A 15,702-nucleotide genomic window follows, 5' to 3' on the forward strand; every position below is an offset into this window, starting at 1 on the left:
TAATGAGTAAAAGTGTAATGATGATGCTAAGTAGGGAAGTGGAGGAAAAAGTTGATGTAAAATGTATAATGATGATGTCTTTTTAATACGTTGGAGTTACGAAGCAAGACACTTAAAAAGGGACGGAGGGAGTATGTCTTTACCAATTAAAAGGCCCAATATGGTTCCATCTATTATGATGGGCTATGATGGAACCAGGGCTTATAAATAGGTGGTCAAGGTCCCCACTCCAAACCTAGCCTCTTTTCTCATACCATCCAATCGTGTGTGAGACTAAGGTCAAGATCAAGAGAAAGGTTTTGGAGGCTGAAGACGAATAACCACCCACTAAGGTTTTCATCCTCCATGGCGACATGTACGCATCCGGTATAATTATTTTCTTTAATGGTTTGACATGAGTTCTTGGATTTAGGGTTTCTTACAAAATCCTCCATCTCTCTCTCTCTCTCTCTCTCTCTCTCTCTCTCTCTGATCCCAATAGTTCTGGTGGTTCTTGCTTGGTTTCCTGAGTGGTATAGAAAGCAATGTTGCAGAGAAGGAAATATAGAAAGCCTATGAATGAGAAGGGCTCCTATGACTAGCCGATTTTTTAGAAAAAAATATCAACTCACAGATAATCTATCTGTAAAAGTATGTATTTGTTTCTGTTCTTGGAGTATCACTTGGCATTGTCAATTGATTGAGCTATCAATTATTTTTGGGTGTTTTTTTTTTCAACTTTAAAAACGAGATTGTAATAACTTAATCACTAGCTTATTTCTCGTTTCCACTTGGGGTGTTTTTTTTTTCTTCTTACATCGGCCTCACTTCAGTTGATCTTCAATTCACTCGCACATACACATACATCCAAAGCATGAAAAATAAAATAAAATAACTGGCCAAACCAGTATAATCCGAACCGGTCCAAACCGATTACTAACCTGTCCAGTTTCAGATTGATTTTTCGTAACCAGAGTTCGGTCAGCTCATAGAAGTGGCAAAAACTGGACCAAACCAATTACACCCCTGCTCTTGGGACCACAGCCTAGTGGTATCTTAGAAACTCGATTGAGTAACTTAATAGCCCCCCCTATATGGATCAGGGGGGAAATTGCAAACATTTTCTGTCACTGGGCTACCTGCAGCAGGGGGGAACTGCAAACAGCAAATCAGTTTGCTTGCACCATATCGCTTAATGCAAATGAGACATTTCCAAACCAGAGAGAAAATATGGGAGGAAAACATCTTTGTGTTGCAATCCACATAGAGGAGAGGAAGAGAAGCATCAATGGAGGACATATTTGTCCAAACAAAAATCGAATGAATAAGCTCTGATCTCTAGGTCACATACATGACTATAATTACAAAAAAATAAACCCTGATTTGTAGCCCTTATTGTCACAATACAACAAAGCAAAACGTTTATTGCCGAATTGCACTTCTCCATGTCTCCAAAGAATGAACTAAAACATGTATGTTGAAGTTATTTTTCCTGCCATGATACATGCGCAAGTTATTTTTTTCCTGAACAGTATGAAGAAAAGGACCATTTTAATTACCACAAGTATGAAACAAATCTTAAATCCTTTGTAATCGCCGTAGAATCCCCAAAGGAAGCATCATAGTGTGGTGTTGATTCCAGATTGGTTCGAACACAAACAAGAGCAGTCTGGTTCAGGCAATTCCCTCTTGACAAGACGTTTATCACGATTTATCATCAATTTGATAAGCGGTAGCTTTAGAGAGACTTGACGCCATATTTCATTTACCGTTCCATTTGGGTCCTCGTACTCAAAGTATCGCTTCACCTGCGTTGTGTAATTGGAATTTCAGCAAAGTGATATTACAACATTTCCTAACTATCCAACAAGTCATCTGCAGAAAGGCAACATCAGATCAAGTGAACGGATTTGGAATAACTCATCCCAATTACATTCCATAACTGCAGAAAGCTATAATCATATCAGTCCGACTGAAACCAGTTCATGAAATGAACATTTGTACAAGTGTGAACGAGAATGGTAGCACCTTGTTAAACATAACCAGTTCATGAGACAAACATTGTCTCATAGAAACTTATAAAGAGAACGGTAGGACCTCATTAAACACATTTCACCAAAGCATTCAACTTGACAAACCTCATATTTGATATCGGTGCATATGGAAAAATGCACGTCTAACATATGCTCACACAAACATTTGGGTGTGTGTACACCCTTTTCCCGATCGAATTTTGATGATCTGAACAACTCAATGTGTTCAGAACGTGATTTTAAGAGTATTCGCGAGAAATCGAAAAAAAAAAAAATTGGGAAGGGCTCGATCGGAACAGTTTTTACTGGTTGAGCCCTTCCCGGTTTTTTTTTTGCCAATTTCTCACGAGTACCCTTGAAATCATATTCTGAACACATTAAGCGGTTCAGATCAGAAGATTCGATCGGAAAAGGGGCGTCCGCATTTTAAATAAAATGCGGACGCCCTTATAAGGGGACTCTCTCTCTATAAAGGGACGCCCTTTTATATATATATATATATATATATATATATATATATATATATATATATATATATATATATATATCGGGGCGGTTCCGGAGACACCTAAAAAAACACCTCATAACTCCCGATCAAATTTTGATGATCCGAGCCGCTTAATGTGATTAGAACGTGATTTTAAGGGTACCCGCGAGAAATCAGCAAAAAAAATGACCGGAAAGGGCTTGATCCGAACAGTTTCAAATAATTTTTTATTGAACGGTTTAAATAAAAACTGCTCAAATCAAGCCTTTCCGTGTCATATTTTTTGCTAACTTCTTGAGGGCACCCTTAAAATCACATTCTGCACACATTGAACGATTCGGATCATAAAAATTTGATCGGAAACTATGAGATTGAAATTTGGAGTGTTTTTTTAGGTGTTTTTTGGGAAGTCCCTTGAACCGTCCTGTATATATATATATATATATACAGTCAGGTTCCGGTGAGGGATCCCTTACTTTTTTAAAATGCGGGACTTTCCTTCCCGATTGAATTTCGATGATCCGAGCCGCTCAAAGTGATCAGAACGTGATTTTAAGGGTCCCCACGAGAAATCAGCAAAAAAAAAGACCGGGAAGGGCTTCATCCGAGCAGTTTTCATTGAACGGTTCAAAAAAAACTGCTCGGATGAAGCCCTTCCCGGTCATTTTTTTTGCTGATTTCTCGCGGGGACCCTTAAAATCACGTTCTGCACACATTGAACGGTTCGGATTTTCAAAATTTGATCGGGAAATGAAAGTCCCTCATTTTAAAAAAATGAGGGATCCCTCACTTGATAATTTGTGTATATATATATATATATATATATATAGAGTTAGGTTCCGGTGAGGGATCTCTCATTTTATTAAAATGCGGGACTCCCCTTCCCGATTGAATTTCGATGATCCGAGCCGCTCAAAGTGATCGGAACGTGATTTTAAGGGTCTCCGTGTGAAATCAGCAAAAAAAATGACTAGGAAGGGCTTCATCCGAGCAGTTTTCATTGAACGGTTCAAAAAAAACTGCTCGGATGACGCCCTTCCCGGTCATTTTTTTTGCTGATTTCTCGCGGGGACCCTTAAAATTACGTTTTGCACACATTGAACGGTTCGGATTTTCAAAATTTGATCGGAAAATGAAAGTCCCTCATTTTGTTAAAATGAGGAATCCCTCACTTGAAAATTCCTCTATATATATATACACCACGAATCCAGTGAGGGATCCTTTACCAGTCTACCGTGCGGACCTCCCCTTTCCCGATCGAATTGCAACGATTCGAGCCGCTCAATGTGTTCAGAACGTGATTTTAAGGGTAGGCGCGAGAAATCAGCAAAAAAAATGATCGGAAAGGGCTTGATCCGAGCAGTTTTTACTGAATCGTTCAATAAAAAACTGCTCGGATCAAGCCCTTTCTGATCATTCTTTTTGCTGATTTCTCGCGGGTACCCTTAAAATCATGTTCTGATAACTTTGAGCGGCTCGGATCGTCCCAATTCGATCGGAAAATGGGAGTCCCTCACGGTAAGTCCGTGCGGGATCCCTTAAGGGAACCGGACTATATATATATATATATATTCAGGTAAGGACCTTATAAAAGACCGGAAAGAGCTTGATTTGAGCAATTTTTTTTTCAACTGTTTAATAAAAAACTGTTTGGAACTGTTCGGATGAAGCCTTTTCCGATCATTTTTTTTTACGATTTCTCGCGGGGACCTTTAAAATCACGTTCTGATCACATTGAGCGGCTCGGATCATCAAAATCCGATCGGGATCAATGAGGTCCTTATGAGGACGTCCTTATAAGAAGGGAACTCATATATATATATATATATATATATATATATATATATATATATATAGAGAGAGAGAGAGAGAGAGAGAGAGAGAGAGAGTCCACTTCCTATAAGGACTCCCTTACATAAGCTACGTAGGGACTTCTGTTATCAGTCATTGGATATATATATATATATATATAGAGAGAGAGAGAGAGAGAGAGTCCACTTCCTATAAGGACTCCTTTACATAAGCTACGTAGGGACTTCTGTTATCAGTTATTAGATCGTGTTTTCAATGGTCCAGATGCGCGGATGGTTTATAACCATTTATGAAAACACGATCCAACGGCACTTATTCGAAGTCCTTACATAGCTTATGTAAGGGAGTCCTCACAGGAAAGCTAGAGTATGTGTATATCTCTCATTTTGTTAAAATGAGGACCTCATAATTTCCAATCAAATTTCGATGATCCAAACTGTTCAATATGTTCAAAACGTGATTTTCAGAATCCCCGCTAGAAATCAACAAAAAAAATGATTGGAAAGTGCTTCATCCGAGCAGTTTTTCATTGAACTGTCAGGAAAGTTTCAAATGAGGACCTCTTAAAATGCGAACTCCCCTTTCCCAATCGAATTTCGGTGATCCGAGCCGTTTTATGTGTTCAGAACGTGATTTTAAGAGTACCCGCGAGAAATCGGCAAAAAAAATGACTGAGAAGGGCTTGATTTGAGTAATTTTTTAATGAACCGTTTAATAAAAAACTGTCAAGTCTTTCCCGGTCATTTTTTTGGCTGTTTTGTCGCAGATACCTTTAAAATCAAGTTTTGATCACATTGAGCTACTTGAATCATCGAAATTCGAACAGAAAATGAGAGGTCCGCATTTTAACTAAAATGAGAACCCACTCATGGGAACAGACTGTTATATATATATATACACACACACACACACACACACAATTCCCTTCCTATTAGGGATCCCTCAATTTGCCTAGGTGCGGACCTCCCATTTTCGGGTCATATTTCGATGGTCCGAACCATTCAATTTGTTTAAAACATATTTTTGAGATACCTGCAAGAAATCAGCTCAAAATATGACCGAAAAGTGATTGATCAAAACAGTTTTTCATAAAGCTTAATAATTTGAATCAAGCACTTTCCGGTCATATTTTGAGCTGATTTTTTGCGAGTATCTCAAAAACATGTTTTAAACAAATTGAACGATTCGGATCATCGAAATATAACCCGGAAATGGGAGATTCGCACCTAAGCAAAATGATAGATCTCTTGTAGGAAGCTCATTGTGTGTGTATATATAAATAGGGAAAGTTATATATATATATATCGAGGCGATTCCAGGAACACCCAAAAAACACCTAAAAAAAAAATTCACAGTTCCCGATTAAATTTTGATGATCTGAACCGCTCAATGTGATCAGAACGTGATTTTAAAGGCACCCGTGAGAAATCAGCAAAAAAAAATAACCGGGAAGGACTTGATCCGAACAGTTTTTTATTGAACGGTTCAAATAAAAACTGCTCAAATCAAACTTTTTCCGGTCATTTTTTTTGCTAATTTCTCGTGGACACCCTTAAAATCACATTCTGCACACATTGAACCGTTCGGATCATAAAAATTTGATCGGAAACTATGAGATGGGTATATATATATATATATCGGGGCGGTTCCGGGAACACCCTAAAAAAACACCTCATTGTTCCCGATCAAATTTTGATGATCTGAACCGCTCAATGTGATCAGAACGTGATTTTAAGGGTACCCGTGCGAAATTAGTAAAAAAAATGACCGGAAATAGCTTGATCCGAATAGTTTCGAACATTTTTTTATTGAACAGTTCAAATAAAAACTGCTCAAATCAAGCCTTTTCCGATCATTTTTTTTGTTAATTTCTCGCGGGCACCCTTAAAATCACATTCTACACACATTGAACGGTTCGGATCATAAAAATTTGATCAGAAACTATGAGTTCGAGATTTGGGGTGTTTTTTTGGATGTCCCTTGAACCGTCCCGTATATATATATATATATATATATATATATATATATATATATATATATATATATAAAATACTCAGAGAGAGAGAGAGAGATTATATACACAGAAAATACCTTTTTCAGCTCCTGCTGGAATTCCAGAATTCTCTCTGTACTTACCCTCCTGAGTAATTTACTCAAGTATCCCGGCTTTACAGCTGAGTTTGTATCTACAAAAACTGCGATTTTTCTATAATCTATGACATCTTCAAAAGGCAACTCAACATAGTCGCTAACTATAACTGGAACACACAAGCTCACAATAGCATCAAAGAGACGACAGGCTGATGGAGTATCACCAGCAGGATGCAAACAGAACTTTGATGTATGCATCCCTTGTGAAGCTGCACGCCGACTCTCTCTTGACTGTGCACCATGTTTAATAGTGACACCTTCTTCATTCTCAAGTATTTGAAACAGCAAGTCACGGACCTTCCCACCCTACAATTCAAACAATTGTCAGCCTCAATATAGTCTCAAAAAGAATATGCCAAACACCTCTCACCCACACAAGTATCGGTAGACACACGCACAGACGCATACAGAGAGAGCATATATACATGTAAAATGGAAGCAATTCTACTCTATGCAGTTTGCAGCAATTTTAAACTGTACATAACATTTTCATGCTTCATCCAGTTTCTAGCAATTATACCAGAACAATACCATCCCAAAGTTGCAGAAACAGATGTCCTTCCCCAAAGATGAAGAGTGAAACAGATAGCATCACCACTTTGTAAACAAAAAGTTTTAAGAGTAAGCATCACACAACCTAGAAAATCATTTTCTGAAATATCAAATTAACACGTGCACCAATTGTTAGCACATTCAGAAACCACTGATACACGTCTTTACGTTAAAGAAATTAAGAGCAAATAGTAATATAAAACAAGTTCTTCAACTTGGCAAAACATTTTGGATCAAAGTAAATAGTACTCTTTTGCGACTGGTTGATTATATACCTCAAAGAGGTGATGGATAGACAAAATCCTATAGGTACTTAACAAGAGCTCAAATTCAACAAGAGGTACTTTGGAGTTCATTCTCCTATGATACATTTGTGTTCTATTCGATTCCCATTCCTCAAGAACAGTTTTTTACTGACAACAGACACTAGAGGAAAAATACAGATACAAGGTTAAACCATTGGAGTTACACAACATCAGAAACAAAACAGAGATCAGTACACCTGAAGTCCGAACCCACTCAAATGCAAATATTAAGAACAGTATCATTGGTCCAAATTGACCCTCCTAAATGGTAGAATGTGATGAGGTCATGAATGAGATCTAAGTCGTGAACATAATGACAATCAAGCACTGCAATATGAACTACGACGTACAATTAACATCAAAAGAAAGCTGATAAAAGAGAGGAAAAAGAACATTGAATAGTCAAGGTTTCAATCCACATAAAGGCTAAAGCACAAGTTCAGTCATCGCCGCTACTGAGAAATCAAGTTAAATTCCGCTAAAGAATATGAGAAAGGTAAATTGATGCAACTTTTATTCCATCAATTGCACTACCCTTATGTCATGATAATCAGCATAATGTCTGAGAGCTTACATCCACATGCTAATTTCGGTTCTAAATACTGGAGAATATCAATCTCTTTAAAGAAACTACTCTATTTTTGGACAACATGGACACGTTCTCCAATGCTAACCAACAAGCGGCATGCCTGTGAACTGAATAAGTTTATCACAAATCGTACACTATGACAACAGAATCAAGCAAGCAGAAAAGGAAACCGCATATACATTTACTGGACCTCTTTTGGTTGTAGATTACCCATAATAGCTATTTTTCTTGTTTGGGTTGTAGATTTACCATATTTTCATTTATACAGTACAAGTTCACTTTTGGATAAGAGAGGTAAGATAATTCTCCAGAAAATCACCTGTTTCTTTATCTTAGAATGTACATATACTACAACTAAACATATCTTTGTCTGCTAAAGTTTGTTCTGTCATAAAGAATGGGGATTGGAAATCGACTAGGGCCAGGAATCCTGTTATTCAGGAAATCATCGAGTCTATTCCAGTTGATTTAAAACGTTGTTTGCATAATGAGGATAGGGTCCAATGGACTTTGACTGGGACAGATGAGTTCTCTTCTAAGATCAGCATGGGAGGAGGCCTTGAGATCCTGTCAGACCTGTTGTAAGCTGGTACAAGGTGGTTTGGTTTAAAAAATATGTCCCCAGATGGGCAGTCATTTTGTGGATGGTTGCCAGGACAGGCTTGGCACTAGAGACAGATTGGTCAAACGTGGTACAATGATCACTGATTCTACTTGTGTGCTTTTTGAGGCTGCAGAAGAGAGTCACTCACACTTGTTCTTTGACTGCCCTTTCTCTGGAGGGGTGTGGCATGGTTTGCTAAGCCAATCTGTGCTCTCTAGAGCTCCTATGGGTCTTGATCGGGAGTTTAACTGGTTTGTTCAGTATTGCTGTCAAGCCTGTCTACAATAATCTTCTGAAGTTGGTCTTTGGGGAGAAAGGAATGCAAGGATTTTTAAGGCTAGAAAAGGTGATGCGGAGGTAGTGTTGGGCAGTGTTCAAAGTGCTGGATGGCTCTGGATTAAGGAGATATGGCATGTTTGATAGGTTCCACTTGTTCCGTTAGGATTTGTTGTTTGTTTGCTGTACGGTTTTGCCTTCTGTATTGCTTTTTTGTGCTGCTTTATTGGGTTTGGTTTTGCTGTATTCAGGTTTCAAGGCCATTCCCTTGCCTTTTTTATTGGGTTGTTTCAATAAGAAGCCACTTACCAAAAAAAACTACACCAATATACCCATACCAGTGTCTATCATCAAGCTCATTAACTGAATGATTTAGCACGAGAAACACAAACTACTCACAGAAAAATCAAGCATACCCAACACGAAAACCAATGAGATCCATAAAAGTATACCTCTTTCCGATACCGATTCCCCATAAAGAACAACAACGAATTCCTCGACTCCACACCAACATCCCCACCAAAGGTCTTAATCCGATGCGAATAGGGCAAAATCACATCCTTCACCAATGAGGCCTGATCACGGCCCAACCTCCCGAAATCGGAAACAAGTAGCACCCCACTCTTGACTCTCTCCACAACCTTGTACAAGGCGTTGGGGTCCTGACACACAAAAACATGGTCCCACCCATTGTTCCTTTTCCAATACCAATGCTCCTCCAACCACTCGATCAAACCCACCTGCATCTCCTCATCATTGTAATAAACATGACCATCTTCCATTGTTTTAACTGTAGCAGGCCGAATCGGGTTCGCCACCAAGCTCAAAGACGAGAAGAAGGGAACGTAGAACAAATCCGCCTGTTCCGGATCCAGAACACGAGTCACGACCGAATCGACTCGGCCAACTCGGTTCAAATCTGAAAACAGGTACCACTCAGCCGAGTGCTGGTTACCCGGGTAGATCAAGAGCGAGTCATCTTGTACCTTGATACCCCCTCTGGCGATCGCGTAGCTCTCGATCACTCCGTAGGTGAATTTTCTGGGCAGATCGTACATGTAGACTTTTACTACTGGGGGGGAGTTAGTGATGGGATTTTGTCTTTGGGAATATACAAAGGGATTATTAATGTTAGGGTTTGGGGAGAAGAAGGTGTTGAAGAAAGCGTAGGAGGATAAGAGGAGGAAGAGGATGGCCAGTGCGGGTTTGAGGAGGGATTTGCTGCGATGAGACATTTTGGAAGGTAGGGTGAGGGTTTTAGCATTAGATGAGTGCGGTGGAGATTCGGGAGAGGGTTTTGGTGGTGACGTTGTCGTGGTGCTGGTGGTTGTTCTGGTTTTTGGTCGGAGGAGGTTCGCGTGAATCATTTCGATTTCGATTGGTGTTTATGCTTGGCGTCCGGGGGGTATTGTTTGGTCCGTTGGTTGTAAAACAGTACCACGCAGTGGGGAGAAAAACAGAGACTGATGAGAAACTTTTTTGTACACCCGGTGTACAACAAACTTGGTATCCCCCTTCACAACAATTTTGACATGTGGAAAACTGTAATTTACAAAGATTTCCACTGTAATTATTCCTCCTCCCCCAATTCATATTGGCGCTACTTTTTCCCGCACAAATGCCAAAAGCTAAAAGCCCCGCCCCCAGATTTCTCATCTGCTATCCCACTACAGTTTCTCCTTTTCTTTGTTCTCATCCAATTGTTTTATATTTTCAGATTCACTTCAAAAGGGATCCTTATTTTACACACAGGTAACAACACATTTCAACGTTTTTTTTTGTTTCTCAATACAATACTCATTATTCTATTGAATGATTCTTGTGATTTTTTTGGGTTTCCATTAGTTAATCACAATGCATTTTCCTGGCTACTCAGGTTTAATGGATGCCCCAAATTATGAAAATGAGAGTGAAGAAGCTACTTTAATGGAAACTTTCAATGATTGTAGTGGAGAACTCAAAGTGGGAATGAATGTTTTTTCGGAAGATGAAGCTTACAACCTCTACAATGAGTATGCCTTGAGAAAGGGTTTTAGCATTCGTAGAGGAAACAAGCGTCCAGATTTGAATGGAATCTTACGACAACGCGAATACTTGTGCTCAAAAGCTGGGTATCGCAAAATTGGGAGTATTAGTGAAGTGAAAGAATTTAATCATTTGGAGACAAGAACGGATTGTAAGGCCAGAATTCGATTTACGATTGATAATGGCATTTGGACAATTTCCCACTTGAATGATGATCATAATCACGAGCTTGCAAGTCCAGAAGAGAGGCGAAATTTAAGATCCGGAAGGAAAGTGCTGAAAGCATATGGGGATGTTATCACCTCAATGGTCGCGGCAGGTATAAAACCAACACAATCATATAATTATCTGTCTAAAGAAATTGGGCCAGATTATGTTGGATTTACTAAGGAGGATTGTTATAATTATTTGCATGCGGGGAGGGAAAATCTTATTGAAGCAGGGGATGGACAAAGCGTGATCAATTTTTTCAAGCATAAGCAAGTTGAAGATCCTATGTTTTTCTACTCATTTCAAGTGGATGGAAAAAACCGAATGGCAAATTTTTTTTGGAGGGATGGAAGATCAAAGTTAGACTATGAATGTTTTGGGGATGTCATTATTTTTGATACAACATACCGAACTAACAAGTATAATTTGGTTTGCGCCCCATTTGTTGGTATCAATCATCATTGGAAAAACAAATTGTTTGGTTGTGCTTTTTTGTCGAATGAGACAACAGAATCTTTCATTTGGTTATTTAAGACTTTTCTAGAAGCTATGGGGAATCGACAACCGAAGAGTATTTTTACTGATCAAGATCAAGCAATGGCTAACGCGATAGAGGTAGTGTTCACTGGAGCACGCCACAGATTGTGTATGTGGCACATTTCAAATAATGCTAAGCAACATCTAGCTGGACTATTTACAAATGCAAGTTTCAAAGCTTTATTTGACAAGTGTTTTTATGGGTGCTATGATTCAATTAAATTTGAAAGCGATTGGGCTGATATGGTTGAAATGTTTGGACTAGAGAATCATTCTTGGCTTAAAAGATTGTATGATCTTAGGGAAAAATGGTGTCCTGCTTTTAGTGTAGACTTTTTTTCGGCGAGGATGAAATCCTCCCAAAGAAGTGAGAGTACTAATAGTGTTTTTCATCAAATTATGCGGAAGCCTATGTCTCTCCTACAAGTTATTCAATATTATGAGGAAAAGGTTGAAGAAATGCGGCGAGATGAAAGAAGTGATGATTTTCGATGCAAAAATGGTGCGCCACCAAAGGTAAGTAAGCGTGGTATTTTGAATCATGCATCTAAGGTGTACACTCTTGTCATGTTTAGTAAGTTTGAAGAGGAATTGTTGGATAGCTTTGGATTGAATTGTGTTCAAATTAGTTGCAATGGGACAACTTCCATCTATCATGTAACAGAGGATGGCCGTCAAAGGGTGCATATTGTTCAATTTGATCTTTCCAATGATGAAATCTCTTGTAGTTGTAAGTTGTTTGAGATTTTGGGAATATTGTGCAAACATGCTTTAAGAGTGCTTGTTATGAAAAATTACAAAGAGATACCTGAACCCTATATCTTAAAGAGATGGAGCAGAAGTGCAAAGTCGGGGATAGAAGGTGTTGTTGGAGAATCATTGCACCAAGAAGGAAAATCTACTCGCTCATTGCGCCTTAGTGAGTTGAATCATATGGGGCAAAATGTTTTTGATAAGGGCTCATTATCTCTTAAATGCACTGAAATTGTTAAGGATAAATTAAGGGAGGCATTGAAGATGGTTGAAGAGGAGATAGCAAATTTAGATAGTGTAGACGATCTTAATTGTCTTGAAGAAGATATCATCACTTGTGTTGAAGAAATGCCTAGCCCTACTGATGATAGGCCTGTGCTTGATCCTTTACGCATTCGGACGAAAGGAAGCACCAATGCTAGAATAAAAAGTTACTGGGAAAAGAAGAAGCGGAAGACACGTAGAGTTTCAGAAAAGCCTCAAATGCCACATCCAAATCACATGGTGACTGGTGAGTTTCCTCTCTTGTTAGATATTCCTCTCTTGTTAGATAAGTTTTTGCTCCTAGAAAGATTAATTAAATAAGTGAGTTCAATGTTTCATTTTTCATTTTTGTGTAAGTTAGTGATTTCTTTGACATGAATTTTATGGTGTTGTTTAGGACAAAAAAGGAAATCAAGGATTGGAGACTCTCAATTCTCCTTTCCTCAAGCAAGTAGTTCGACACTCATCAATCCGGTGTTACAACAGTTGGAAGTTCCCATGAGTGCAAACAATCATAACCAGGTTAATCCAACTAGTGTATATGACCAATTCACCATCCCCACTCAGGTATTTGTATAACTTTATTCCACAATTTGTTATCATTGGCACGTGGAGTTTCAAAATCTCAACATTTTAATAGGAGTTTATTGATGCTATGTAGGTTTCTTCTTCAAATTCGGAGTTTAATTCTCCCCGTTTCAGCTATATGAGATTGCTAGTTGAGGAAGATGCAATACCGTAGTTGAGTCAAGAATGGAAATGCTACCACCATAGAAATGAAACAAGCAAGATATTTAGGGAATGTATTTTTTTTTTGCAAGGAATGATATAATGGTTGTAGTTTTTGTTTAATTTTTTGCTATTGTAGTTTTTGTTTAATCTTTGTGCTTTCAATGGAAATTTACAACTGTTAAATTTAACTAGGAACCTTTTATTTTTGAATTGGTTTAAATCCTCATAATTTATACTTTACATTTAAATTACAGTTTAAAAAAAAATCCTTGAAACGTGTTGTTACCTGTTGATGAAATATGGATCCTTTTTTGATGTGGATCTGGAAATGTAAAAAAATTGGATGAAAAGAAAGCAAAGAGGTAGCAGGAATAGCAGAGGAGTAATTTGGAGAGGGGTGTTTAGCTTTTTTGCAAAGGGGCATTTATGCGGGAAAAAATCCCCAGATGTTTTAGTGCCAGGCCCAATATGAATTGGAGAGAAATAATTACACTTGAAGTCCTTAAAAATTACACTTTACCAAGTGTCACAATTTTTGTAAAGGGGGGATACCAAATTTGTGGTATACCGGGTATACCAAAAAGTTCCTCCTGATTTTTTCTGTCGAGGAGTACCCAGAAAGTTTATTCCGAAATATTCCGTCTGCCCTACTTTTGTATCTAATTATATTTCAATCGGATAAAAAATTAATTACTCCGATAACACTATTTATATGTAATATAAATTTTATTTGATAGATTTTAATGAGCTCTTTTAAACGATATTTTCAAAATCACCTAAAAAATTATACAGGAAAAATTTGCCATAAGGACTGTAAAATAGTTTTCATTTAAGGGAAGGACGCCAGCAAAATAGTTTTCAGTGGAAGTCCTCCAACTTTTAGAGTTTTTTAGTCACAAGGCCAAAAAATGTTTAGATATTTTTATAAGATTTTAGGGTGCACTTTGCAGTTATAGGGTTTTAGTGGTTTAGGCACTTTCATGGGGTACCTTAGGATTTTAAGCATTTTAATAGGGTACCTTAGAATTTTAGGCACTTTCATAGGGTACTCTAGGGTTTTAGGCATTTTCATAAGCACATTTGTCTTTATGTTTGATTGCAAAAGGTGCTTGTTCTTGAACTCAAAAAATGTACCTATAAGAGATTTTTGGCTAAGTCTCCCAAAATTATAGATTGCAATATATAATCCATTGAAAAGTAGCACGGACTCCCAAAATGAACTAAAGAATGGGGACGGAAGGTGTAACTCCAAATTTGAAAATCTTCAAGTGAATCTAGACCATTGATTTTTAAATTCAGGATAATATCTAGACCATCGATTTTCAAATTCAGGGTAATTTCGGGGTTATCTTTCATAGTACATAGAATTTCTCTTTTCTGTCGAATGAGGTCATACTATTTTTTTCTTCAGGTAAACACTAAAATACTATTTGTTTTCTGATCGTTCTGCAGTTCCATCGACATGATCAGGCCAGCCCCGTTCTTGTCGTTCTGGGCATCGCATAGGGTCGTGCCCTGATGAGGGTGTAGTTTCTTGGGAAGAAGATAGCAATTGATGGTGTTGTACGGTGCGGTGTAACAGCTGTGGTGATCAAGGTTCTGTTCTGTGGTCTTTGCTGTGTCTCGGCCGCCCTTGTAGCAGCGGTGGTGGCAGCAGTGAGGGTCTTGTTCGACATTTTTGGGCAACTGAATTTAGGCGTGTGGATCTGTTGATTGCTCGTAAGTTTTGCTGTAGTTTTTGTTTGTTATTTTCTTTTTTGTTGATTTTCTTCCCGTGCATGGGACTTTCTCTCACTCCTTGTGAGTGTTGTGGTCGGTTTTTTATGTCGTCTTGGATGGCTTTTCGAGGTCGAATGCAAGTCTTGTCTATGTGAGGTCCTGAATGTTCATTTTGTGAGTTGTGATTGCTTTTCTCCATCTTTTGGGATGGCTACCCATTCCTGATGTATATTTTTCATATTAATGAAAGTACTTATAAAGTTTGACAAAAAAAAATAGTGATATTTTAAAATTAAAAAGATACCGAAAATGCCATTTAGACGATAGCATGAACTCAGCTACAATACTAAGAGATATAAATGGAAAAACTTGGACACACATCTATAGAGAGCATTCGAACAATTTTGGGTGCATTTGTGTTAGGTTTGGATCCGAATATTTATGTCTATAACACTGCTCCAAGCCGAGGAAAAAAAGCTTCCCTCTCTCTAGAAACATCTAAGCACTATTCCCCTCCGTGGATCTTTCACCGCTTGTACGGCTCGACCGTTGGTCAGGCAGCGATAAGGTTCGGTGCTCCAGCTTCTTCTTGTAGAGAGGTACGTGATCTTGTTTTTAGATTTTAGTTGTAGGAAAGTTTAGTGTTTTGATTTCAAACGGGAAGGTTCGAGACT

The 15,702-nt window shown here is 38.2% G+C and overlaps 2 protein-coding genes across 3 annotated transcripts; one reads left to right on the forward strand and one right to left on the reverse strand.

The window, feature by feature from the left end:
• Positions 1 to 1,268: 1,268 nt before the first annotated feature.
• LOC131313473 (probable arabinosyltransferase ARAD1) lies at positions 1,269 to 10,308 on the reverse strand. Of its 2 annotated transcripts, XM_058341788.1 has the most exons (4): positions 9,241 to 10,250; positions 6,627 to 6,768; positions 6,403 to 6,506; positions 1,269 to 1,787 (listed from the first exon to the last, which is right to left on the reverse strand). In XM_058341788.1, exons 1-4 carry the CDS (start codon positions 10,153 to 10,155, stop codon positions 1,599 to 1,601), a joined length of 1,350 nt encoding a protein of 449 aa, XP_058197771.1. In that variant the 5' UTR covers positions 10,156 to 10,250; the 3' UTR covers positions 1,269 to 1,598. The 2 variants fall into 2 exon arrangements, with proteins under 2 accessions (XP_058197771.1, XP_058197770.1); XM_058341787.1 differs by having other exon boundaries at positions 6,403 to 6,768; positions 9,241 to 10,308.
• A 325-nt stretch (positions 10,309 to 10,633) lies between these two features.
• On the forward strand, positions 10,634 to 13,424 carry LOC131313615 (protein FAR1-RELATED SEQUENCE 5-like). Its single transcript, XM_058342015.1, has 4 exons — positions 10,634 to 11,132; positions 11,558 to 12,824; positions 12,975 to 13,144; positions 13,239 to 13,424. Exons 1-4 carry the CDS (start codon positions 11,100 to 11,102, stop codon positions 13,317 to 13,319), a joined length of 1,551 nt encoding a protein of 516 aa, XP_058197998.1. The 5' UTR covers positions 10,634 to 11,099; the 3' UTR covers positions 13,320 to 13,424.
• The last annotated feature ends 2,278 nt before the right edge of the window (positions 13,425 to 15,702 follow it).

Source organism: Rhododendron vialii, chromosome 13a, assembly GCF_030253575.1.
Source record: "Rhododendron vialii isolate Sample 1 chromosome 13a, ASM3025357v1".
NCBI lineage: Eukaryota > Viridiplantae > Streptophyta > Magnoliopsida > Ericales > Ericaceae > Rhododendron > Rhododendron vialii.